This window comes from Mya arenaria, chromosome 11, assembly GCF_026914265.1.
Source record: "Mya arenaria isolate MELC-2E11 chromosome 11, ASM2691426v1".
Lineage (NCBI taxonomy): Eukaryota > Metazoa > Mollusca > Bivalvia > Myida > Myidae > Mya > Mya arenaria.
This window is the reverse complement of record NC_069132.1, coordinates 55,967,744-55,995,368: the sequence shown is the minus strand read 5'-3', so window position 1 is coordinate 55,995,368 and position 27,625 is coordinate 55,967,744. Positions and strand designations below refer to the sequence as shown.

General features: G+C 36.9%; 1 protein-coding gene across 1 annotated transcript in view; it reads right to left on the bottom strand.

Moving 5' to 3' along the window:
- Nucleotides 1-56: 56 nt before the first annotated feature.
- LOC128209196 (uncharacterized) overlaps nucleotides 57-27,625 on the bottom strand; it is a 30,763-nt gene continuing 3,194 nt past the window's right edge. The window contains exons 3-8 of the mRNA XM_052913124.1: nucleotides 22,004-22,184; nucleotides 21,120-21,316; nucleotides 9,729-9,876; nucleotides 9,224-9,381; nucleotides 7,476-7,601; nucleotides 57-1,916 (exon numbers count right to left, since the gene is read on the bottom strand). Coding sequence (XP_052769084.1) covers nucleotides 1,729-1,916; nucleotides 7,476-7,601; nucleotides 9,224-9,381; nucleotides 9,729-9,876; nucleotides 21,120-21,316; nucleotides 22,004-22,184 — 998 coding nt within the window. The 3' untranslated portion in view covers nucleotides 57-1,728. The remainder of the gene's footprint in view (nucleotides 1,917-7,475; nucleotides 7,602-9,223; nucleotides 9,382-9,728; nucleotides 9,877-21,119; nucleotides 21,317-22,003; nucleotides 22,185-27,625) is intronic.

Sequence of the window (27,625 nt, the reverse complement as noted above, 5' to 3'; positions counted from 1 at the left end):
TTTTACTTTTGATGTTCACGAGGTGAAATATATTGCGATCTTACACTGAAACTAACATTTTTTCCTTTTTATTATATGCCTAAAAAGGATTTTGATGACAGATTATTGTAGTTTATTGGGCACCAATTTGTATGCGAACGTAACGTCATTTCGGAAATGACGTCGTTGAATTTGTGTCCCAGTCATATGTGCACCGACGTTTGATTTGGAATTGAGAGCGGGCTAAAATTTCAAAACCGTGAAAAATATCAAAATGTTATTAAAATGTTTGAAATTTCATTTTTATTTCACTGATAAATCTCTATAAACTACCGGAAAACATATAATATATATCAATACAGCTTCAACCACTAGCAAAGCAGAAGAAAGATATATTAATACAGCTTCAACCACTAGCAAAGCAGAAGAAAGATATATCAATACTGCTTCAACCACTAGCAAAGCAGAAGAAATATATATCAATACAGCTTCAACCACTAGCAAAGCAGAAGAAATATATATCAATACAGCTTCAACCACTAGCAAAGCAGAAGAAATATACATCAATACAGCTTCAACCACTAGCAAAGCAGAAGAAATATACATCAATACAGCTTCAACCACTAGCAAAGCAGAAGAAATATACATCAATACTGCTTCAACCACTAGCAAAGCAGAAGAAAGATATATCAATACAGCTTCAACCACTAGCAAAGCAGAAGAAATATATATCAATACAGCTTCAACCACTAGCAAAGCAGAAGAAGGGGATATCAATACAGCTTCAACCACTAGCAAAGCAGAAGAAAGGGATATCAATACAGCTTCAACCACTAGCAAAGCAGAAGAAGGGGATATAAATACAGCTTCAACCACTAGCAAAGCAGAAGAAAGGGATATCAATACAGCTTCAACCACTAGCAAAGCAGAAGAAAGGGATATTAAATACAGCTTCAACCACTAGCAAAGCAGAAGAAAGGGATATCAATACAGCTTTAACCACTAGCAAAGCAGAAGAAAGGGATATCAATACAGCTTCAACCACTAGCAAAGCAGAAGAAAGGGATATCAATACAGCTTCAACCGCTAGCAAAACAGAAACAATATATATAGATACCGCTTCAAGCACTCGCAAAGCAGAAGAAATGGGATATGGATACCGCTTCAACCACTAGCAAAGCAGAAAAAATGATATCAATATATTCTGGAAAAGAGGTCAGATGGAGGCTGATGTATGAAAACTGTTGGCTTGTCTTAGAAGTCTTTAGCAGCATAATACATGCATCCTTGCGTGCATGTAAGCAGTCCTTAGCAGTATAATGCAAGCAGCATAATAAACGCATCCTTGCGTGCATGTTAGCAGTCTTTAGCAGCATAATACAAGCAGCATAATACATGCATCATTGCGTGCATGTGAGGTTTGGTTGAGAGGTGAGCATATTCAAAGACAGATAATTTTAATCTAAATTAGTTTCCAAAAATAAGTTCATCCAAAAAAAAGTGTAACAAGAATTGAATATCAAATACACAGGGTCTTAAGGCACAGGGTATCCTTCTGATTGTCTGACTTATACACGTGTTGTTGTTGTTGTTTTTCAAGATAATATAACACGCTGGCACATATTCAACATATTCAGACTTAAAACAGCTTTTTCAATATTTGTTAAGTTTTGTGAAACCAATCAAAGCGTATTGCCAAATGTCAAACGTAATCAGTTTATTCAGCTTTATCAACGGCTAAACGCCGCATTACCCGGCATGATTCGGTGATGATTGTGGGAAACATCTCGAGTTGCCACTTGCTGCTAGCGGCCTGACCCGGTTACCTTTGTCAAAAACAAAGAGCACGAGGACCAAAATGACACCAGTTCCTATCGCCGTCAAAAGGAGCATGGCTCCACAGAAGACGAAATCATATTGCCATTCGTCTATGTCTCCTGTTGAGTGAATAATAGTGAGTCGAACTTTTGCCCGAAATTAAATATGTATATATCTAGAACTATAATATTCTATCAATATGTAGCAATTCACAATACGAGCATAACAGTTACCGCGGCCACGGTGCTAGCACCGAATCACTGGAAATAAACCAAAGCATATTTATAAGTGATAAGATGCTTTAAAATTGTTTCATTGTTAAATCGGTATATATATATAACATTCATATCACAGTAATATACGAATGGCCTGGGGTTTATGCAAGGCTAGGTGACTTTCGGACATAAATACTTTTAGTTGGTTTGTACCATTTGTACTCTTGCTATGGAAAAAAAACCTTGACACGAGAAAGGGGACCACGGCCACCAATACCACAGTGTAGCCTAGGCCTTGCCCTAGATCATGGCATAGGTCATTGATCTGCGATTTTAGGCAGGCTGACGGATTTGGGTACATTAAGACGGATAACAAAGGCCTGTTTTATCATAATTTCTCATATTTATAGCAGTGATCCCTTAAAAATGAGAAAGGGGACCAAGGCCAACTATGCCACACCGTAGCCTGGGCATTGCCCTATGCAATGGCATAGGTCATTGGTCTGCGAGTTTAGGCAGGCTGTAGGATTTTGGTTCATTTAAGTTGACACTATAGGCCCGTTATCACATTATTTCAATAATGTATAACGCTGATACCTTAATAATGAGAAAGCAGACCACTGCCACATATACCAGAGTGTAGCCTAGGCCTTTTCATAGGTCATGTCATAGGTCACTGGACTACGATTTTAGGCATGCAGTGTGATTTTGGTACTTATGGCCAAAAACCATAGGCCTATTCCATCATAATTTCAATTATTTATAGCTGTGATCCCTTAAAAATGAGCAAGGGGACCACTGCCACCTATACCATATCAAAGCTTAGGCATTGCCCTAGGTCATGGCATAGGTCATTCGTTTGCGATTTTAGGCAGGCTGTTGGATTTGGGTTCAATAAAGTGGATACTAGGCCCGTTCTATTCCAGTATGTTTAGCGATGATGCCTTAAAAATGAGAAAGGGGACCACTGCCACCTATACCACAATGTAGCATAGGCCTTGTCCTAGGTCATGGCATAGGTCACTGGACTGCGATTTTAGGCAGGCTGTGGGATTTTTGTACATATAGGCGAATAACTTTGCCTTGTTCCATCATATTTTCAACTATTTATAGCGGAGATCCCTTAAAATGAGAAAGGGGACCACTGCTACCTATACCACAGTGTAGCCTAGTCATTGACCAAAGTCATGGCATAGGTCACTAGACTGCGATTTTAGGTAGGCACTGGGGTTTTAGTACTTATAGGCGAATACCCCAGGCCTTTTCCATCATAATTTCCACAATTTAATTTCGGTGATCCCTTAAAAATGAGATCATTCGTCTGTGAGTTTAGGCAGTTTGTGGGATTTCGGTTCATTTAAGTCAATACTTGCCCCTTCTTACATTATTTGAACAATGTATAGCGGTGATAACCTTAAAAATCAGAAAGGGGACCACAGCCACCTATACCATAGTGTAGCATAGGCCTTGCCCTGGTCATGGCATAGGTCACTGATCTGCGATTTGAGGCCGGCTGTGGGGTTTTGGTACATTTGAGTGAGTACCCTAGACCTTTTTCTTACTCATTTTTGACAATGTTTGGCGTTGTTACCTTAAAACGAGAAAGGGGAACAGAACTACCTATATCACATCGAAGCCTCCGCCTTGCCCCAAGTTATGACATAGGTCATCGGGGTGCGATTTTAGGCAGGTTGAGGGATTTGAGTTCAATAAGGCGGATACCCTAGGCCCGTTCTAACATTATTTCTACAATGTAAAACGGTAATGCCTTAAAACGAGAAAGGGGACCAGAGCCACCCATTCCTAAGCGTAGCCTAGGCCTAGCCCTAGGTCATGGCATTGTTCATTGGTCTGCGATTTGGGGCAGGCTGTTGGGTTTTGGTAAATTTAAGTGAGTTCCCTAAACCTTTTCTTACTCATTCTTGACAATGTTCGGCGATGCTACCTTAAAAGCGAGATAGGGGACCAGAACCACCTGTATCACATCGAAGCCTAGGATTTACCCTAAGTTATGGCATAGGTCATCGGAATGCGATTATAGGCAGGTTGTGGGATTTTGGTCCATTTAGGCGGATACCCTAGGCCCGTTCTAATATAATATCAACAATGTATATCGGTGATGCCTTACAAACGAACAAGAGGACCAGAGCCACCCATTCCATAGCGTAGCATAGGCCTTGCCCTAGGTCATGGAATAGTTCATTGGTCTGCGATTTGGGGCAGACTGTTGGGATTTGGTACATTTATGTGAGTACCCTAGATCTTTTCTTACCCATTTTTGACAATGTTTGGCGTTGCTACATTAAAAAAAGAGAAAGGGGATCCGAACAACCTATATCATCGAAGCCTAGGCCTTGCCCTAGGTCATGGCATAGATCATTGGTCTGCGATTTTAGGCAGGCTGTGGGGTTTTAGTACATTAACGTGACTACCTTAGACCATTTGTAACACATTTTTGACAATGTTTGGCGTTACTGCCTTAAAATCGAGAAAGGGGACCAGAGCCACATATACCTATTTGGAGCCTAGGCCTTGTCCAGTGTCATGGCATAAATCATTTGTCTGCGATTTAAGGTAGGCTGTGATACTTTGTACATTGAGGCGGATAATTTCAACAATTTATAGCGGTGACTTAAAAATTAGAAACTGCCACCTATACCACAGCGTAGCATTGGCCTTTCCCTAGGACATGACATTGGTTATTGCTCTGCGATTTAAGGCAGGCTGTGGGATTTTTGGTACATTTAGTGGATACACTAGACTTTTTATTACACATTTTTGACAATAGTTTGTGTTTCTCCCCTCAAAACGAGAAAGGGGACCAGAGCATAGGTTATTGATCAGCAATTTAAGGGAGGCTGTGGGATTTAAGTACATTTAGACGGATACCATTTGCCCATTCTAACAAAATTTTAACAATGTACGGCGGTGATCCCTTTATTGGAAAAGGGGACCTCTGCCACATATACCACAGCGTATCATAGGCCCTAATAGGCGGATACGCTATGCATGTTGTAACAAAATTTCAACAATGTATAACTGTGGTCGTTAAGAAGGGGAAAAGGGACAGTAGTATGCAATATATTCGTATCATTTGAGCATAGCGAAAATAGTAGATTCACAAAAGGATCGACTGTCCATTGACTTCCATATTTGACTTACCATGTAATGCCTTTGTGAACCTACTATTTCGCGATGCTCAATTCTAGTAAACTCAAATTGGATCAACTTTCCTGTGGCGAACATATTGCATACTACTCTCACGCTTATTAACATACTTTAACCTTTAATCTTTCCTTATTTTGACCATTGACCATCCAAGGTTTGTTTTGAAAAAAAAAATGTTTTTTTTGTGTGTTTTATTTTTAAATTAAAATTGGTTCAATACACACTAGTATACTACTCTTATCTTTAATCATTTTCAGATGTCTAAATCTTTTACTTTTAAAAACTGACAAATTCTTGCCACCATTCCGATTTTTTTGCAAATATTTGTCTGAAACCTGGCAACTTTTTGGCAAATTCTAGACCTTTTATTGATCTTCAATAGTCATTACGCGCTTAAGGTTGATGACCACGTTACTCAGAAAAAGGTGAATGTCGGCCGATTTTTATGAAACTTGGTTCAAACAATAGTCAATGACTGTATTTTAACTTGGTGTAAATTTCTTTGTAATAATCCCATGATTTGTTCATTTACAGCGCCCCACTAGCGGACAAGTGGATTTTGGCGAACACGTTCATAAAACCGTCAAATGAAATAATTCTACGACTTTTTTATAAAAAAATAATCAGAATATAATTTCTTGTATACTAAATATAATAAATCATATAATTGTAATACTAGTATATAAGCAATATTTCTTATTTTAAGTTTTATGACGAAAGGCTTTTAATTATGACTATTCAAAAATAGGTACACATCGGAAAATGTGACGTATTTATTATATTCGAACTCGGGGAGAGTATTGTTTTATTAAATAGTAGGAAATGGAATAGAACAATGAATACAATTATGTAAAAAAAAAATCTGAAAATGCAATTCATTATAAGCAAATGGGAAGATTTGGCGTGATTTCGACGCCACCGTCAACGTCAAACGTCAAGTTAAAGACGCTAAGCCCATGGGTCTATTTCATGAATGAGCTTACAGGTAAAGTGACATTTTGTTAATGCCAAATAATTTTAATTTCGCAGTCCAGTGACCTATGCGATATCCTAGGCTACACTGTGGTATAGGTGGCAGTGGTCCCCTTTCTCCATTTTAAGGGATCACATCAATTAATAGTTGAAATTATGATGAAACAGGCCTGGGGCATTCGCCTATAAGTACTTAAACCCATAGCCTACCTCAAAACGCAAATCAGTGACCTATGCCATGACCTTGGGCAATGCCTAGGCTACACTGTGGTAAAGGTGGCAGTGGACGCCTTTCTCATTTTTAAGGTATCACCGCCATACATTGTTCAAATAACTTAAGAACGACCCTAGTATCCACTTAATGAAACAAAATCCCACAGCCTGCCTAGAATCGCAGACGAATGACCTATGCCATGACCTAGGGCAATGCTTAAGCTACTATATGGTATAGTAGGCAGTGGTCCCCTTGCTCATTTTTAAGGGATCACCGCTATAAATAATTGAAATTATGGTTGAACAGGCCTATGGTATAAGTACCAATACCACACAGCATGCCTAAAATCGCAGTCCAGTGACCTATGACATGATCTAGGGAAAGGCATAGGCTACACTGTGGTATAGGTGACAGTGGTCCCCTTTCTCATTTTTAAGGTATCAGCGTTATACAGTATTGAAATAATGTGATAACGGGCCTATAGTGTCAACTTAAATTAACCAGAATCCCATAGCCTGCCAAAATCGCAGAGCAATGACCTATGCCATGGCATAGGGCAATGCCTAGGCTACGATGTGGTATAGGTGGCAGTATTTCCCTTTCTCATTTTTAAGGGATCACCGTTATAAAAATGAGAAATTATGATTGAATAGGCCTAGGTTGTCTGTCTAAATGTACCCAAATACCACAGCCTGCCTAAAATCGCAGATCAATGACCTATGACATGACCTAGGGCAAGGCCTAGGCTACACTGTGGTATTGGTGGTCGTGGTCCACTTTCTCGTGTCAAGGTTTTTTCTCCATAGCAAGAATACAAATGGTACAAACCAACTAAAAGTATTTATGTCCGAAAGTCACCTAGCCTTGCATAAACCCCAGGCCATTCGTTTATTACTGTGATATGAATGTTATATATATACCGATTTAACAATGAAACAAAGCGTCTTACCACTTATAGATATGCTGTGGTAAATGTCCAGTGATTCGGTGATAGCACCGCGGTGATGCGGTGATTTGGTGCTGCGGTGCTAACTTCACGCACATAAAAAAATGTGTATTTTTTTTTTAAATTCAAAAAGGTTAAATCTCTAACGATATCTGAATGGTACCTGTGATTTCAGTGGCGATGATACCAGCAACACCGACCACAAGAAGCACGAATCCCTCGACCACGCGGGTGTTGGTTGGTCCAAACATTTTAGGGATAGAATCATCTCGTAGCATGTCAATGTAGGCTGTAAAATATATGGTACCATGTTGGCCAGTGCTTTCTCTGTTTTCGTCTAAACATGAACTCCTATATCAGAACGGTCACAAGAAGGCGTATATGAACCATACAATTACTAGCGTGTGGATACATTTGAACGCTATTCATTTATAATTTTATACACACGCTAGTTAAGGTACAACACAGCTATGGTATTCAAAAATGTTAATAGTTCTGCCATTAACGATCAAGAACAATAAACAATGTGCATAGACTAGATCAGTACTTTTTGGGAATAAATAAATGTGTGAATTATAGGCTATAGGCCAAAGGCCTTTATACTTTACTACCGCAAATCAAAATCAGGTATCGTAAGTTATCTACTTTTTTACATGACATGTTAAAAGAATTAATGGGCCGGGTTACAAAATGGGAAGTATGGTTTTATGCGGTTTAAAATAGTGCTATTAAAAGACCACTTAGTTTAAATACGTTTATAAGATTGCAACGTTACTGTAAATTTGAAAGCAAGCCGAAGAATCTTAAATAAATCTTCATGAGGAACCGAGGGGAGTAGGTAATCATAGATAATTACGCAGGAAATTGAAATGTGTTGATTAAAAAAACTTAGCTTACAATACCTACTACAAATAGTCAAAACGTCAGCCAATATCGGGTTTCATTTAATTAACTTGACTCTAGCAATACACTTGCGAGATGAAAGCAATGTTCATACATCCTGGTACATAAAGGTTTATCAGTTACAGTTATGAAACTAGCTAATTATATTAACAATTCATCGATTTACATGACATATTCTAAGGTAATGACAGGCGTTTATCGGTTTAACAGGTTGGGGCCACTCAAAAGATTTTTTGGATTCGATTTTTATTGCCTGTGAACAGAATTGCAAAAAAAAGTAAAATCATACTTGTCGAGCCAACAGTCTTTCAACGCCGTCAGGGCTTTCATTGATATTAGTGCATGGTAAGACCAAACTCATGGGAGTTATATTTCTTCCAAATGTTATCTCTTCTAAACGGTTCACATTTCTTTCAACTTTCCTTAAACTATATTGGAAAGGGACCATTTTAATGTCCGTGAATAGGTAAAACACCCATATAATGTATATTTCATAAAGAAATGTTAGCCAGACGAATATCAACAAAATTATTCGCTGCCTTTTTATTTAGACTGTTCGCATCGGTTATCTCCCTTTGTCAAGGGAAAGCACTGTGCTTGAAAATCGCTACATAATATACATGTCGTAAGTTATAACGATACGAAACACAGGGTACAAGTCTCGGGCTTATCAATCAAGTTATCGACCTGACGTGTATGGAACATTTTCTACATATCTACTGAATTGTCCTGCAGACATTTAATGCGAAGTGACTTATTGGCTGCCATTCGGGTGGTGGGGGATACATGTTTTATTTAATCTTTTTGACAACAAGGCACTCTCTTGATTTAATATGTTTTACCAAGGTTTATCAATTCATGTCATCCCTGCATATTTCCATCACCTATTCGAGCGTTTAAACTTATGCTTAGCCTCATTCGAATTATGATAAAAACTATATATTCACACTTGAACCTTTTCAGCCGCGTCTTTGATGTCTGTCTTGTTATAGCATTACATTTATTTACCTATACATATCGCGTAGAGAAGCCTGAATGTGAAACCGTAGCCAAACGTTGCATTCGTGGCAATGAAACTAGCAACCCCGAGAACAAAACTCGCGCCGCCAACTAAGATGGCAATCATTCTAAACAACGGAAACTCTTCGCTTGGGTAGGCAGCAACTCTGTAATAAGAATGTTTCATGAGTACCGTACTTGGTTCCTAACAGTGACATGGATTTAACCTGACATTGAGTATGTCATAGGATATATGCTAGAGTATCGCAACAGTTCGTCAAGTTCAGTATGCTTGCAAGTGAGATAGTCTGTAACATTTGGACTCGTTAGTGAAAATATTGTCAGAATCGAATGTTAACCATTCGGATTGATACGAAATAAAACGTTCATTAATTTAATTTATAACTGTAATATTTGGTTGCAATATCTTTTTTTACAGTTTTTATATCAATCAATACCTACTGACTCAACTGAAAAATAGTTCAATGCATGTAAAAAACGTGTATCAACCCACTTGTTAAGTATCCAGGCTAACAAAGAACCTAATATGAGCCCGATGAAAGGAACTAACGCATAAGCAATGGTTGTGCCTATAGACGATGTAGCTCCGATATGCTCTTGAAAGTCGTTGTCTTGAAAGACAGAGTCCAGTGGATTAGCTCCTTTATGGAAAGCAATACATGGGTGTATCAGAGTGAATCAGATCCTTTATAGAAAGCAATACTTGGCTGTATCCGAATTAGTAAACATTTTAATTCTTCTTGGGTAAAAAGGTCTTTTAATTCCGTTAACATCTCCACAACATTTTAAAACATTATTTTCAATATAAATCAATGCATGGATGTCTGATGCAATATACGCTGTATAAACAAGATAGATGGGAAATAAAAGGCAGGGCAGAGTCGCCTGATGCAATATACACCATATAAACAATATATATGGGAAATAAAAGGAAAGGCATGGATGCCTGATGCAATATACACCGTATAAACAATATATACGGGAATTAAAAGGAAGGGCATGGATGTCTGATGCAATGTACGCGGTATAAACAAGATATACGGGAAATAAAAGGAAGGGCATGGATGTCTGATGCAATATACGCGGTATAAACAAGATATATGGGGGAAAAGGGAAGGGCATGGATGCCTGATGCAATATACACTGTATAAATAAGATAGATGGGAAATAACGGAAGGGCATGGATGCCTGATGCAATGTATGCTGTATAAATAAGATAGATGGGAAATAAAAGGAAGGGCATGGATGTCTGATGCAATATATGCTGTATAAACAATATATATGGGAAATAAAAGGAAGGGCATGGATGTCTGATGCAATATACGCGGTATAAACAAGATATATGGGGGGAAAGGGAAGGGCATGGATGCCTGATGCAATATACACTGTATAAATCAGATAGATGGGAAATAACGGAAGGGCATGGATGCCTGATGCAATATACACTGTATAAACAAGATATATGGGAAATAAAAGGAAGGGCATGGATGTCTGATGCAATATACGCTGTATAAACAAGGTAGATGAGAAATAAAATGAAGGGCATAGATGCCTGATGCAATATACGATGTATAAACAAGTTGGATGGGAAATAAAGGAAGGGCATGGATGTCTGATGCAATATACACCGTATAAACAAGATAGATGGGAAATAAAAGAAGGGCATGGCTGTCTGATGCAATATACAAGATATATGGGAAATAAAAGGAAGGGCATGGATGTCTGATGCCATATACACCGTATAAACAAGACAGATGGAAATAAAAGGAAGGGCATAGATGCCTGATGCAATATACACCGTATAAACAGAACAAATGGGAAATAAAAGGAAGGGCAGGGATGCCTGATGCAATATACACCGTATAAACAAGATAGATGGGAAATAAAAGGAAGGGCATGGATGTCTGATGCAATATACACCGTATAAACAAGATAGAAGGGGGAGGAAGGGCATGAATGTCTGATGCAATGTACACCATACAAACAAAATAGATGGGAAATAATGTGAAGGGCATGGATGTCAAATGCAATGTACACCGTATAAACAAGATAGATGGGAAATAAAAGGAAGGCCATGGATGCGTGATGCAATATACACCGTATAAACAAGATAGATGGGAAATAAAAGGAAGGCCATGGATGTCTGATGCAATATACGCCGAATAAACAAGATAGATGCAAAATAAAACGAAGGGCATGGATGTCTGATGCAATATACACTGTATAAAAAAGATAGAAGGGGGGAAAGGAAGGGCATCAATGTCTGATGCAATGTACACCGTATTAACAAGACAGATCAGAAATAAAAGAAAGGCCATTGATGTCTGATGCAATATACACCGTATAAACAAGAAAGTTCGGAAATAAAAGGAAGGGCAGGTATGTCTGATACAAATACACCGTATAAACAAGATAGATGGGAAATTATGCTAAGGGCATGGACGCCTGATGCAATATACACTGTATAAACAAGATGGATGGGAAATAAAAGGAAGGGCATGGATGTCTGATGCAATATACACCGTATAAACAAGATAAATGGGAAATTAAAGGAAGGGCATGGATGCCGTATGCAATATACACAGTATAAACAAGATAGATGGGAAATAATGTGAATGGCATAGATGCCTGATGCAATATACAACGTATAAACAAGATATATGAGAAATGAAAGGAAGGGCATGGATGTCTGATGCGATATACACCGTATAAACAAGATAGATGGGAAATAATGTGAAGGGCAATGATGCCTGATGCAATATACGCTGTATAAACAATATATATGGGAAATAGAAGGAAGGGCATGGATGTCTGATGCAATATACACCGTATAAACAATATATATGGGAAATAAAAGGAAAGGCATGGATGCCTGATGCAATATACACCGTATAAACAATATATACGGGAAATAAAAGGAAGGGCATGGATGTCTGATGCAATATACGTGGTATAAACAAAATATATGGGGGAAAAGGGAAGGGCATGGATGCCTGATGCAATATACACTGTATAAATAAGATAGATGGGAAATAACGGAAGGGCATGGATGCCGGATGCAATATACACTGTATAAACAAGATATATGGGAAATAAAAGGAAGGGCATGGATGTCTGATGCAATATACGCTGTATAAACAAGGTAGATGAGAAATAAAAGGAAGGGCATGAATGCCTGATGCAATATACGCTGTATAAACCAGTTGGATGGGAAATAAAGGAAGGGCATGGATGTCTGATGCAATATACACCGTATAAACAAGATAGATGGGAAATAAAGGAAGGGCATGGATGTCTGATGCAATATACACCGTATAAACAAGATAGATGGGAAATAAAAGAAGGGCATGGATGTCTGATGCAATATACACCGTATAAACAAGATAGATGGGAAATAAAAGAAGGGGATGGATGTCTGCAATATACACACCGTATAAACAAGATAGATGGGAAATAAAAGGAAGGGCATGGATGTCTGATGCAATATACACCGTATAAACAAGACAGATGGAAATAAAAGGAAGGGCATAGATGCCTGATGCAATATACACCGTATAAACAAAACAAATGGGAAATAAAAGGAAGGGCAGGGATGCCTGATGCAATATACACCGTATAAACAAGATAGATGGGAAATAAAAGGAAGGGCATGAATGTCTGATGCGATATACTGATGCAATATACACTGTATAAACAAGAGAGATGCAAAATAAAAGTAAAGGCATGGATCCCTGATGCAATATACACTGTATAACCAAGATAGATGGTAAATAAAAGGAAGGGCATGGATGCCTGATGCAATATACACTGTATAAAAAAGATAGAAGGGGGGAAAGGAAGGGCATGAATGTCTGATGCAATATACGCTGTATAAACAAGGTAGATGAGAAATAAAAGGAAGGGCATGAATGCCTGATGCAATATACGCTGTATAAACCAGTTGGATGGGAAATAAAGGAAGGGCATGGATGTCTGATGCAATATACACCGTATAAACAAGATAGATGGGAAATAAAGGAAGGGCATGGATGTCTGATGCAATAGACACCGTATAAAAAAGATATATGGGAAATAAAAGAATGGCATGGATGTCTGATGCACTATACACCGTATAAACAAGATAGATGGATAATAAAAGAAGGGGATGGATGTCTGATGTAATACACACCGTATAAACAAGATAGATGGGAAATAAAAGGAAGGGCATGGATGTCTGATGCAATATACACCGTATAAACAAGACAGATGGAAATAAAAGGAAGGGCATAGATGCCTGATGCAATATACACCGTATAAACAAAACAAATGGGAAATAAAAGGAAGGGCAGGGATGCCTGATGCAATATACACCGTATAAACAAGATAGATGGGAAATAAAAGGAAGGGCATGAATGTCTGATGCGATATACTGATGCAATATACACTATATAAACAAGATAGATGCAAAATAAAAGGAAAGGCATGGATGCCTGATGCAATCTACACCGTATAACCAAGATAGATGGTAAATAAAAGGAAGGGCATGGATGCCTGATGCAATATACACTGTATAAAAAAGATAGAAGGGGGGAAAGGAAGGGCATGAATGTCTGATGCAATGTACACCATATAAAAAAATAGATCAGAAATAAAAGAAAGGCCACGGATGTCTGATGCAATATACACCGTATAAACAAGAAAGTTCGGAAATAAAAGGAAGGGCAGGTATGTCTGATAAAAATACACCATATAAACAAGATAGATGGGAAATTATGCTAAGGGCATGGACGCCTGATGCAATATACACTGTATAAACAAGATGGATGGGAAACAAAAGGAAGGGCATGAATGTCTGATGCAATATACACCGTATAAACAAGATAAATGGGAAATTAAAGGAAGGGCATGGATGCCGTATGCAATATACACAGTATAAACAAGATAGATGGGAAATAATGTGAAGGGCAATGATGCCTGATGCAATATACACCGTATAACCAAGATGATAGGAAATAACAGGAAGGACACGTATGCCTGATGCAATATACACCGTATAAACAAGATAAATGGGAAATAAAAGGAAGGCCATGGATGTCTGATGCAATGTACACCGTATAAACAAGATAGATGGGAAATAAAAGGAAGTCCATGGATGTCTGATGCAATATACACCGTATAAACAAGAAAGATGGGAAATAAAAGGAAGGGTATGGATGTCTGATGCAATATACACTGAATAAGCAAGATAGATGGAAAATAAAAGGAAGGACATGGATGTCTGATGCAATATACGCCGAATAAAAAAGATGAATGCGAAATAAAAGGAAGGGCATGGATGCCTAATGCAATCTACACCGTATAAACAAGATAGATGGGAAATAAAAAAGGCATGGATGCCTGATGCAATATACACCGTATGAACAAGATAGAAGGGGAAAAGGAAGGGTATGGATGCCTGATGCAATACACGCCGTATAAACAAGATAGAAGGGAGGAAAGGAAGGGCATGAATGTCTGATGCAATGTAAACCGTATTAACAAGATAGATCGGAAATAAAAGGAAGGGCATGGATGTCTGATGCAATACACATCGTATAAACAAGAGAGTTCGGAAATAAAAGGAAGGGCAAGGATGTCTGATACAAATACACCGTATAAACAAGATAGATGGGAATTATGTGAAGGGCATGGATGCTTGATGCAATATACACTGTATAAACAAGATACTCAGTAGATGGAAAATAAAAGGAAGGGCATGAATGTCTGATGAAATATACACCGTATAAACAAGATACATGGGAAATAAAAGGAAAGGCATGGATGCCTGATGCAATATAAACAGTATAAACAAGATAGATGGGAAATAACGTGAAGGGCATGGATGCCTGATGCAATATACACAGTATAAACAAGATAGATGGGAAATAATGTGAAGGGTATGGATGCCTGATGCAATATACACCGTATAAACAAGATAGATGAGAAATGAAAGGAAGGGCATGGATGCCTGATGCAATATACACCGTATATCCAAGATAGATGGGAAATAACAGGAACGGCATATATGCCAGATGCAATATATACCGTATAAACAAGATAGATGAGATATAATAGGAAGGGCATGGATGTCTGATGCAATATACACCGTATAAACAAGATGAATGGGAAACAAAAGGAAGGGCATGGATTCCTGATGCAATATACACTGTATAAACAAGATAGATGGGAAATAAAAGGAAGGGCAGGGATGTCTGATACAATATACACCGTTTACAAGACAAATGGGGAATAAAAGGAAGGGCAGGGATGTCTGATGCAATATAAACCGTATAAACAAGATAGATGGGAAATAATGTAAAGTGCATGGATGTCTGATTCAATATACACCGTATAAACAAGATAGATGGGAATTAAAGGATGGGCATGGATGCCTGATGCAATATACACCGTATAAACAAGATAGATTGGAAATAAAATGAAGGGCATGAATGCCTGATGCAATATACACTGTATAAACAAGATATATGGGAAATAATAGGAAGGGCATGTATGCCTGATGCAATCTACACCGTATAAGCAAGATAGATTGGAAATTAAAGGAAGGACATGGATATCTGATGCAATATACACCGTATAAATAAGATATATGGGAAATAATGTGAAGGGCATGGATATCTGGTGCGACATACAACGTATAAACAAGATAGATGGGAAATAACGTGAAGGGCGATGATGCCTGATGCATTATACACCGTATAACCAAGATGAATGGGAAATAAAGGGAAGGGCATGGATGCCTGATGCAATTTACACCGTATAAACAAGACAGATGAGAAATAAAATGAAGGGCATGGATGTCTGATGCAATATACGCCGTATAAACAAGATGGATGCGAAAAAAATGAAGAGCATGGATGCCTGATGCAATCTTCACCGTATAAACAAGATAGATGGGAAATAAAAGGAAGGGCAGGGATGCCTGATGCAATATACACCATATAAACAAGCTAGATGGGAAATAAACTGAAGGGCATGGATGCCTGATGCAATACATACCGTATTAACAAGATAGAAGGGGGAAAAGGAAAAGCATGAATGTCTGATGCAATGTAAACCGTATTAACAAGACAGATCGGAAATAAAAGGAAGGGCATGGATGTCTGCTGCCATATACACCGTATAAACAAGAAAGTTCGGAATTAAAAGGAAGGGCAGGGATACAAATACACCGTGTAAACAAGATAGATGGGAAATTATGTGAAGGGCATGGATGGCTGATGCAATATACACTGTATAAACAAAATGGATGGGAAATAAAAGGAAGGGCATGGCTGTCTGATGCAATATACACCGTATAAACAAGATAGATGGGAAATAAAAGGAAGGGCATGGATGCCTGATGCAATATACACCGTATAAACAAGATAGATGGGAAATAAAAGAAAGGGCATGGATGCCTGATGCAATATACACCGTATAAACAAGATAGATGGGAAATAAAAGGAAGGGAATGGATGCCTGATGCAATACACACCGTATAAACAAGATAGAAGGGGAAAAGGAAGGGCATGAATGTCTGATGCAATGTAAACCGTATTAACAAGATAGATCACAAATAAAAGGAAGGGCATGGATGTCTGCTGCCATATACACCGTATAAACAAGAAGGTTCGGAATTAAAAGGAAGGGCAGGGATGTCGATACAAATACACCGTGTACAAAAGAGAGATGGGAAATTATGTGAAGGGCATGGATGCCTGATGCAATATACACTGTATAAACAAAATGGATGGGAAATAAAAGGAAGGGCATGGATGTCTGATGCAATCAATATACACCGTATAAACAAGATAGATGGGAAATAAAAGGAAGTGCGTGGATGCCTGATGCAATATACACCGTATAAACAAGATAGATGGGAAATAATGTGAAATGCATGGATGCCTGATGCAATATACACCGTATAAACAAGATAGATGTGAAATAATATGAAGGGCAATGATGCCTGATGCAATATACACCGTAATACCAAGATAGATGGGAAATAACAGTAAGGGCATGTATGCCTGATGCAATATACACCGTATAAACAAGATAGATGGGAAATAAAAGGAAGGGCATGGATGTCTGATGAAATATAGACCGTATAAATAAGATAGATGGGAAATAAAAGGAAGGGCATGGATGTCTGATGAAATATATACCCTAGAAACAAGATAGATAAGAATAAAAGGAAGGGCATGGAGGCCTGATGCAATATACACCGTATAAACAACATAGATTGGAAATAAAAGGAAGGGCACGGATGGCTGATGCAATATACACCGTAAAAACAAGATAGAAGGGAAATAAAAGGAAGGGCATGGATGCCTAATGCAATATTCACTGTATAAACATTATAGATGGGAAATAAAAGGAAGGGCATGCATGCCTGATGCAATATACACCATAAACACAAGATGGATGGGAAATAAAGAGAAGGGCATGGATGCCTGATGCAATTTACACCGTATAAACAAGATAGATGGGAAATAAAAGGAAGGGCATGGATGCCTGATGCAATATACACCATATAAACAAGCTAGATGGGAAATAAAAGGAAGGGCATGCATGCCTGATGCAATATACACCATAAACACAAGATGGATGCGAAATAAAATGAAGGGCATGGATGCCTGATGCAATATACACCGTATAAACAAGATAGATGGGAAATAAAAGGAAGGGCAGGGATGCCTGATGCAATATACACCATATAAACAAGCTAGATGGGAAATAAAAGGAATGGCATGGATGCCTGATGCAATACACGCCGTATAAACAAGATAGAAGGGAGGTGAGGAAGGGCATGAATGTGTGATGCAATGTAAACCGTATTTACATGATAGATCGGAAATAAAATGAAGGGCATGGATGTCTGCTGCAATATACACCGTATAAACAAGATGGTTCGGAAATAAAAGGAGGGCAGGGATGTCGATACAAATACACCGTAAACACAAGATAGATGGGAAATTATGTGAAAGGCATGGATACCTGATGCAATATACACTGTATAAACAAAATGGATGGGAAATAAAAGGAAGGGCATGGATGTCGATTCAAATACACGTATACACAAGATAGATGGGAAATTATGTGAAGGGCATTGATGTCTAATGCAATATACACTGTATAAACAAAAAAGATGGGATATAAAAGGAAGGGCATGGATATCGATACATATACACAGTATAAACAAGATAGATGGTAAATTGTGTGAAGGGCATGGATGCCTGATGCAATATACACTGTATAAACAAAATGGATGGGAAATAAAAGGAAGGGAATGGATGCCTGATGCAATCTACACCGTATAAACAAGATAGATGGGAAATAATGTGAAAGGCATGGATGCCTGATGCAATATACACCGTATGAATAAGATAGATGGGAAATAATGTGAAGGGCAATGATGCCTGATGCAATATACACCGTAATACCAAGATAGATGGGAAATAACAGTAAGGGCATGTATGCCTGATGCAATATACACCGTATAAACAAGATAGATGGGAAATAAAAGGAAGGGCATGGATGTCTGATGAAATATAGACCGTATAAATAAGATAGATGGGAAATAAAAGGAAGAGCATGGATGTCTGATGAAATATATACCCTAGAAACAAGATAGATAAGAATAAAAGGAAGGGCATGGAGGCCTGATGCAATATACACCGTATAAACAACATAGATTGGAAATAAAAGGAAGGGCACGGATGGCTGATGCAATATACACCGTATAAACAAGATAGAAGGGAAATAAAAGGAAGGGCATGGATGTCTGATGCAATATTCACTGTATAAACATTATAGATGGGAAATAAAAGGAAGGGCATGCATGCCTGATGCAATATACACCATAAACACAAGATGGATGGGAAATAAAGAGAAGGGCATGGATGCCTGATGCAATTTACACCGTATAAACAAGATGGATGCGAAATAAAATGAAGGGCATGGATGCCTGATGCAATCTTCACCGTATAAACAAGATAGATGGGAAATAAAAGGAAGGGCATAGTTGTCTGATGCAATTTACACCGTATAAACAAGATAGATGGGAAATAAAAGGAAGGCCATGGATGTCTTATGCAATATGCACCGTATAAACAAAAAAGATGGGAAATAAAGTAAGGGTATGGATGTCTGATGGAATATACACTGTATAAGCAAGATAGATGGGAAATGAAAAGAAGGACATGTATGTCTGATGCAATATACGCCGTATGAACAAGATGGATGCAAAATAAAAGGAAGGGCATGGGTCCCTGATGCAATATACACCGTATAAACAAGATAGATGGGAAATAAAAGGAAGGGCATGGATGCCTGATGCAATCTACACCGTATAAACAAGATAGATGGAAAATAAAAGAAAGGGCAGGGATGTCTGATGCAATATACACCGAATATAAACAAGATAGATGGGAAATAAAAGGAAGGGCATGGATGCCTGATGCAATCTACACCGTATAAACAAGATAGAAGGGAAATAAAAGGAAGGGCATGGATGCCTGATGCAATATACACCGTATAAACAAGATAGATGGGAAATAAAAGGAAGGGCGTGGATGTCTGATGCAATGTACACCTTATAAACAAGACGGATGGGAAATAAAAGGAAGGCCATGGATGCGTGATGCAATATACACCGTATAAACAAGATAGATTGGAAATAAAAGGAAGGACATGGATGTCTGATGCAATATACGCCGTATAAACAAGACAGATGGGAAATAATGTGAAGGGCATGGATGCCTGATGCAATATACACCGTATAAACAAGATAGATGGTAAATAAAAGGAAGGGCATGAATGTCTGATGCAATTTACACTGTATAAACAAGATGGATGCACAATAAAAGAAAGGGCATGGATGCCTGATGCAATATACACCGTATAAACAAGATAGATGGGAAATAAAAGGAAGGGCATGGATGCCTGATGCAATTTATACCGTATAAACAAGATAGATGGGATATAAAAGGAAGGGCATGGATGCCTGATGCTATATACACCGTATAAACTAGATGGGAAACAAAAGGAAGGGCAGGGATGCCTGATGCAATATACACCGTATAAACAAGATAGATGGGAAATAAAAGGAAGGGCATGGATGCCTGATGCAATCTACACCGTATAAACAAGATAGAAGGGAAATAAAAGGAAGGGCATGGATGCCTGATGTAATATACACCGTATAAACAAGATATGTGGGAAATAAAAGGAAGGGCATGGATGTCTGATGCAATATACACCATATAAACAAGATAGATGGGAAATAAAAGGAAGGGCATGGATGTCTGATGCAATCTACAAAACAAGATAGATGGGAAATAAAAGGAAGGGCATGGATGCCTGATGCAATATACAAAACAAGATAGATGGGAAATAAAAGGAAGGCCATGGATGCGTGATGCAATATACAAAACAAGATAGATGGGAAATAAAAGGAAGGGCATGGATGCCTGATGCAATATTCACCGTATAAACTAGATGGGAAACAAAAGGAAGGGCATGGGTGCCTGATGCAATATACACCGTATAAACTAGATGGGAAACAAAAGGAAGGGCATGGGTGCCTGATGCAATATACACCGTATAAACAAGATATGTGGGAAATAAAAGGAAGGGCATGGGTGCCTGATGCAATATACACTCTATAAACAAGACAGATGGGAAATAATAGGAAGGGCAGGGATAAAAAAGCAGCGTCTAGCGGATAACGTATTGATTATGTTTTCTCTCGAAAGAAATAGATCTACCATAATGATTATACTAATTATGCCTGTATTTTATTTTGTTTAAATACTGTCTAATAAAAATCCGTTTAATAAAAAAAACTGTTAGTGATTCATTGTACCTAATTGAAAGAAGAAGAACAGCGAAATGAGGCCATAAAACAAGCCGTTTTTGAACAAAGCCAGAACATGCACGCCGAGGGCTCGCTGGACAAAACTTATCTTGGTGTTACGTGATGGACTTTCGTTCATAGTCAACTTCAAGTCTTTCAGAAACATTCCTAGAATACCGATACCAACACACAGTGCCATGGCGCCTCTGAAAATAAAAAGTATATCTACTATTCAGTGATCAATAGTAAGCGTCGATTTAGTCAGTACTAGCATACACTTGCAAGTTGCAATATATAAGATATATAGGCAATAATGTGTTAGTCAGTTGATCACGTCGAGTTGCTTTCTTTACAAAAGCACATAAATCCGACGGCAAACGTCCTATTTCTTTCGCGTAGTTTTGAGGAAGTAGACTTGCGCATGTACACTAGGGTTCCGTATGGTATGGATTCAGAAAACAATGTGTGTTATACGGAAATTTTGTCCGGTGTCTGTTTTTTTATATCTAAAGCATGCACTATTTCAGACGAAAATTTAATAAGTATGAAATGAATTTATTTTTTATCGTCAAAAATACTGAACGTCTGAACGACATGCGATATTAAAGTCGATTATATCTATTTAGAATACATGTATATGTCGATTTTATTAATACATGGATATTGTAACGCATTTCTAGCTTTTTTCATGAGTAGAACATTTTTATAAGAAATATGTGCGGTTTACACAAGATCATCTATGTTACACATACTTACCATAACGTTTACTGTTCATATCTTTTACATGAAATAGATATGTATTTTGAATAAATGTTATGTTATTTGGTTAGTCGATAATGGGACATCATAAAGTTACAGTGTTAATTTAAAGATAACATATTTAAACAACCTACAAAAATGCCGTCCTCCAGTAAAATGAATCCCTTATTTTATCCGCAAAAAACAATCCGGCAGCTAATAACTGCGCCATGTAGGTGCATACTCTGACAATAAGGAGTGCCCGCCTCCGCTTCGTAGAAAAATATTCCAGCACAGGAATCAAAGATCCCAGTAAAATGAAGCTTGAACCCATCGCTGCAAAGATGGAGATGCATAGTGTCGGGTATACACTTAATAAATGTATAGTAAAATGTCTGTGCGAAACTGATGCAGGACTATTTTTACCTATGATATATAATACTAGTTACAGACTTCTGTTGAGGTCAATATGTAGTTTTGCTAAGCTGTCAAGTAATATTGACCGAGAACGCTAGTCCGAGGTCTATATCAATTGTGAGGTCAACACAACCACATATTGACCGAATGTAGTAACAGTATATAACAGACGCAGTTAAAATATAGATCTACGGTGGCATAGAGGTGACATCGGCAACACTATATTTATATTGTGGCCAAAACTCATTAAATCGTGGCCATAACTTAGTAACTTGTGGCCACGACTTAGTAACTGGTGGCCACGACTTAGTAACTGGCGGTCACGATTTAGTTAAAGGGGAACTGAACTGTAATTTCTAGTTCTTAATTTTATTCATTCTTTCTACTAAACGCGCTCAAGTTTAATATACAAAGCGTTAATTTTGCTTCTACGGTCTACATTTACCACGGAATCCGGCCTCTGTTCTGCCCATTCTATGGTTGCTAGATGAATTAATGCCCTTGAAATGAGTGGACACTGTGTTGTCTCCCTTTGTTTTAAGTGCGCATGCCCAGCGATTTACCATAATGCATTGCTTTAATTTCCCGGAAAATGTTAGATATGTCTGGGTTTCTGATATCGCCTACATATTGATATAATTGAATCTACAAAATCTACGTAGTCGGTTTGAATAGCGATACGAAGTGTTTTATATGAAGTCAGTCTGTATCCTTGCGATAAATATAAACGTGTTACTTAAAATAAGCCATTTAAAATGGAGGCCATGGCAACACTACTTTCAGAAACCGTCAATGACAGACAAGTCAGTGGCACAAAATAAGGTAGCGATAATGAAATGCAGACGATCTTAAACTTTTACGACCGTGCTCGTATGTTGGGGCAGCTGGTTGAAATGGATTGATTTACCAAACAATAATTGCAGTGCCATTCAATCGTAATACTTGCGAGGACTAGCTACAATAATGAGCGATCAGGGATACTTTTTTATTATTTTGACATTTCTTATGTATCCCTGTAATGCTACAACTCTCTACCATTTAGCAACGGGCGAAATGATATACTGTAATAATACGCATTGATGTTGAATAATAATGACAAAATTTTTCAATTTTTATCCGACAGTGATCTGAACTGGATTTAATTTGTCATTAGAGTTGTTATTTTCACATTAATATATTATGGGTCACGAATAACGTTTACATGTTCACAACCAGTCAGATTTGTCCCAGATTTACCGATATCGGGATACTTGATAAACAATCGACACTTTTAAGTGTTTATGATAAGTTAACATGTTTTTTGGGCATACTGACATAATGTAATATGTGTTTAATAGTAGGCAATAATATTTGCGTAGAAATTTGAATTTATAACGGAGATAATTTCAAAATTGTGACCGCGAGGATTCTCTGCGCAAGGACCGCTTGCTACTTTTTGCTGGGATGGTGGACGTCACGAGTCTGCCATATTAAAAAAAATCGTCGAAAGACTCGTTGACGGCCATGTAGGTGGACTATTGCGAGGACAGGCACAGGCGCAAGTCACAAAATAAAAAAATCGGCCTATATATATGTTTATTAAGATATCTTATATCTTATTATAGTATATAGCCCATATAGAACATTAAAAAAAGTTTGTGTCAAGTACCTGTGAGGACAGGTTATACACATTGGAGATTTTTTGATACAAGGAAATTGGAACAACCAGCATTCCATAATATTGCTTTACATTTGGCTGTTTTAAGTCAGCATTTTTAATGGAATGCTGTGCTGCACTCTACTTAGGAAGATAAAATTGTGAGTGATAAAGGTGAGTGATTTGATAATTACTTGTATTTTATCAAAGAATGACCTCCACAATAACAGTTAACAGTAAATCTGTGAGGAAAAGTGGGCCTAATGATGGGCTCGAACCTATGATCACTAAAACAATAACCGATGCCCCATGTTCGTATAGGATTACCCACAAACTTCACCCCTCTCCCTTTTATCTAAAGACTTATTAAGACACTCTTGCATTTAACATAAAAGTTAACCTTGGATAAACAGTGTGTCCGGTGTTGGACTCTAGCCAAAAAACACTCAAAAGTTAGGATGGAATTCTTATTAACTTAACTAACCAAGCTGCTGCTTCCCCAAATACAATGCACACTACAACAATAAGGCAACTATCAATTCATTGCTGGATTTTCATACCCCGACATCCTTTTTTTGTGCCGCCACTTTCAAATAATGACTCAAATAAAAATGTTGATCTAGTGTACCGGTATGTATTTGCATATCGGTCCAGAACTGTCTAGGAACTGAGTTTATTCTTCGATGTAAAACATTGACTTATAAAAAAGGAGAAATGTTATGATCTTGATTGTGGTTTGTCTAGAAACTCATGTTTATGGCCCCTTATGCATTAAGAAAGAGCATGAACATTCATCTAATGAACAACAAAATATCCCCATTTAAAAAAATGGTTGAAAAGCAATTAATTTATATCGACCAAAAAGAGACTTTGAGATTTTAAAGACCGTCATTCACATTTTAAATACAACAAAGGTTGGTTTTCATTTAAGTGATACTCACTTATTTTGCCTATTTATTAAAAGTATGTTGTAAAATAAATCTGTAAACAAATCATTGAGCTAGAGTTATGGGTCTTTAGCCCCCATAATCACATGATTTAACACTTTTAGGAACTGCTTAAAAGGGAGTGATCCATATAAAACCAATAAAAACAAGAAAGACTGAAAAAAATCATAAATCAACAACTTTAGAGTTTGTGGAAAGTTCAGTTCATAATTCTGGGTGAAAATAAGGTTCAGTGATTTTGATAGAAATTTGTACTATTTACAGTCATCAAAAGGCTGTTGATCCTAGCTAAAAGGCTGTTGATCCTTCAATTGTGCAATTTTTTAATAGAGGCTTGATTTACAATGGGAAATTCAAGGGCGGATTCAGTATTTGATACTGGGAGGCATAATTTAGGGGCAAAAACATTTAATTTGCAGCCCTCCATCAGAACTGAAATGTATTTAGTTAAAAGCATTGGCAGTGGTGTTTGAAATTTTCACAATTTCTTGATCAAAATGGTGCATTTTGGGGATATTATTTTATTGCTCTTTTTCTACTATATTGAAACAAAACTGATCTTAGATATTGGGGGGGGGGGGGGGTGTCCCCATCCCACTGGATCTGCTTGTGAAATTCTCTATCAAATTGTGACAAATCAGAAAACTTAAAATATTAATGCTTTAAGACAAACTTCTTATCATTCTCAATTTTTGTTGTACAGCAGACTGAAAAATCTTTGGTTTTTTTTTTCTGAATTATTTTAATTAAACCCCACTTGAAAATATATATGTTTACCATATTTACAAGTATACAAGTCATTTTGTGAACAAAAAGCAATCAGCTGCTATAAATGCATTGAGTACAAAGAGTGAAATGGACAATGGCTGTATTCTGTCACTCCCAAATAATGACATTTATCTTTTTTATTGAAAAGAGGTTTACACTTTAATTTCTGTTGCAATTAATTATTATTTCTGTTGCAATTAATTATTATTAAGTTTGTCAATTTCTTCATTGTCCTGATCATTGAAAACAATGAAAAATCTTTCCTGAAAATTTAAAAAAATAAAACTGCTTGTTGAAATGCATTTTTTGTTGTAATGAATAAAAATTCATACATAAAATAGAGAATTAATTTGATAAAACTTGTGTATGATTTTTAATAATACTACATGTATTAAATACATGGTATTAAGATACAGTTTAACTTGTGCTCATAGAAATATAAGTTTACACTTTTCAAATAATTAATAATAGTAATGTTTCATGACCATTTTTTTGAATGTTGTCACTGTCATTCAGAAGAACTAAAATAAAATCAAAGTTTAAGGACATTAAATCTGTATGCTGTATGTCAAATTTTGTGTTGGTGGAGATTTGTTCTTTATGTACATGTTATGACCTACTGTTGCTTTGTTTATGATTTTATTGGTGAAATATTCTGTATTCAGCATTTGATGTTTACTTTTATTTTACTGCTTTTGTCCTTAAACTGTAATTTTATAGGATTTAAAAAATACTGTAAGGTTAAACACTGAATCAAATTTCAAACATATTAGAGTACTGAAAATCAATTACATGCAATATTTTTTATATCAGTATCTTTTTCAACATTTAATATAAGTATAAAAACAAGTATCAATTATATTGTTTATCGTGTATAATTTTGATTGGATATCATGAAGATGAATCAACTTAAATAAGTCAACATCATAAAATGCCCATGAATATACATGGAATACTCATATGGAAAATCAGTATTGTGAATAATGTTTTTTCAAGACATTATCTAGATCTGCGCTAAAAGCATTAATCAATGAAATTTATCATCATATCATAAAATTAAAACTGCACTCTCACAGATTGAACGTTTTGACAACTTCTTATTTTTTTCTTGAAACGAGCCAATTTTTGCGAAAAATGCACTGAAACTAGTTATATGACTGCTGACAAAAAAAAATGATCTCCTATTTTTATATTTAAGTTCAAAAATTGATGTTTTATGCATTTTTCTTAAATCGTTAGTAACCATTTAACATGAATTTTCGTATGGAAATATGAAGTTCGATGATCTGATCTTTTGTCAGCAATCTTTTATCGTATATTTCCTGATACCTACGCAAAAATTTGCTCTTTCCAAGACAAAGAATAAAAAAAGTTGTAAAAATGCTATATGTGTGAGAGTGCAGCTTTAACATGTCTTGACCACTTTGATGTTTAGACTCTAAAGTTGCAAGTTTGTCCTTAATCTTTCCACATGACTTCATTCTTTGAAATTGTATCACACTTACCTTAATTTATCTAGTTAATTTGTATAACTCTGTCAGATTCTGTGAATGGCAGATTGTGACTAAGCATCCCATAGACTACAAATGCACTGGTTTGGAACTACCAGTGCATAGTACATTCATGGCATACTAATCATGTTCAGATGTTTGTAGTAATTTCACCAATTTCCTATGTAGAGAATACATGTGTTTGGTCAAAGCCAGCATGAACCATAATGAAGTTCTCTCACCTTTAGAATGAACAACATATTATACGCTTCTTTGCAAATTTCACAATAGATAGTTTTGCAAAATTAATGTTATAAATAGATGCATACATTTGAAGTTTCTGCTAAATGATTTAACATTTTGTGCAGGTTTTATCTAGCTAACCTTGTAGTCCAAATAATTGTACGTTGACGGATTTTTTTAGATTTTTGATATGGCAAATCCTTCACGTACAAATTGTTTAGTATCAAAAGTGGGTAGTTGTTCCGATCAGGAATCCGGGTTAAAGCATATAGCGTC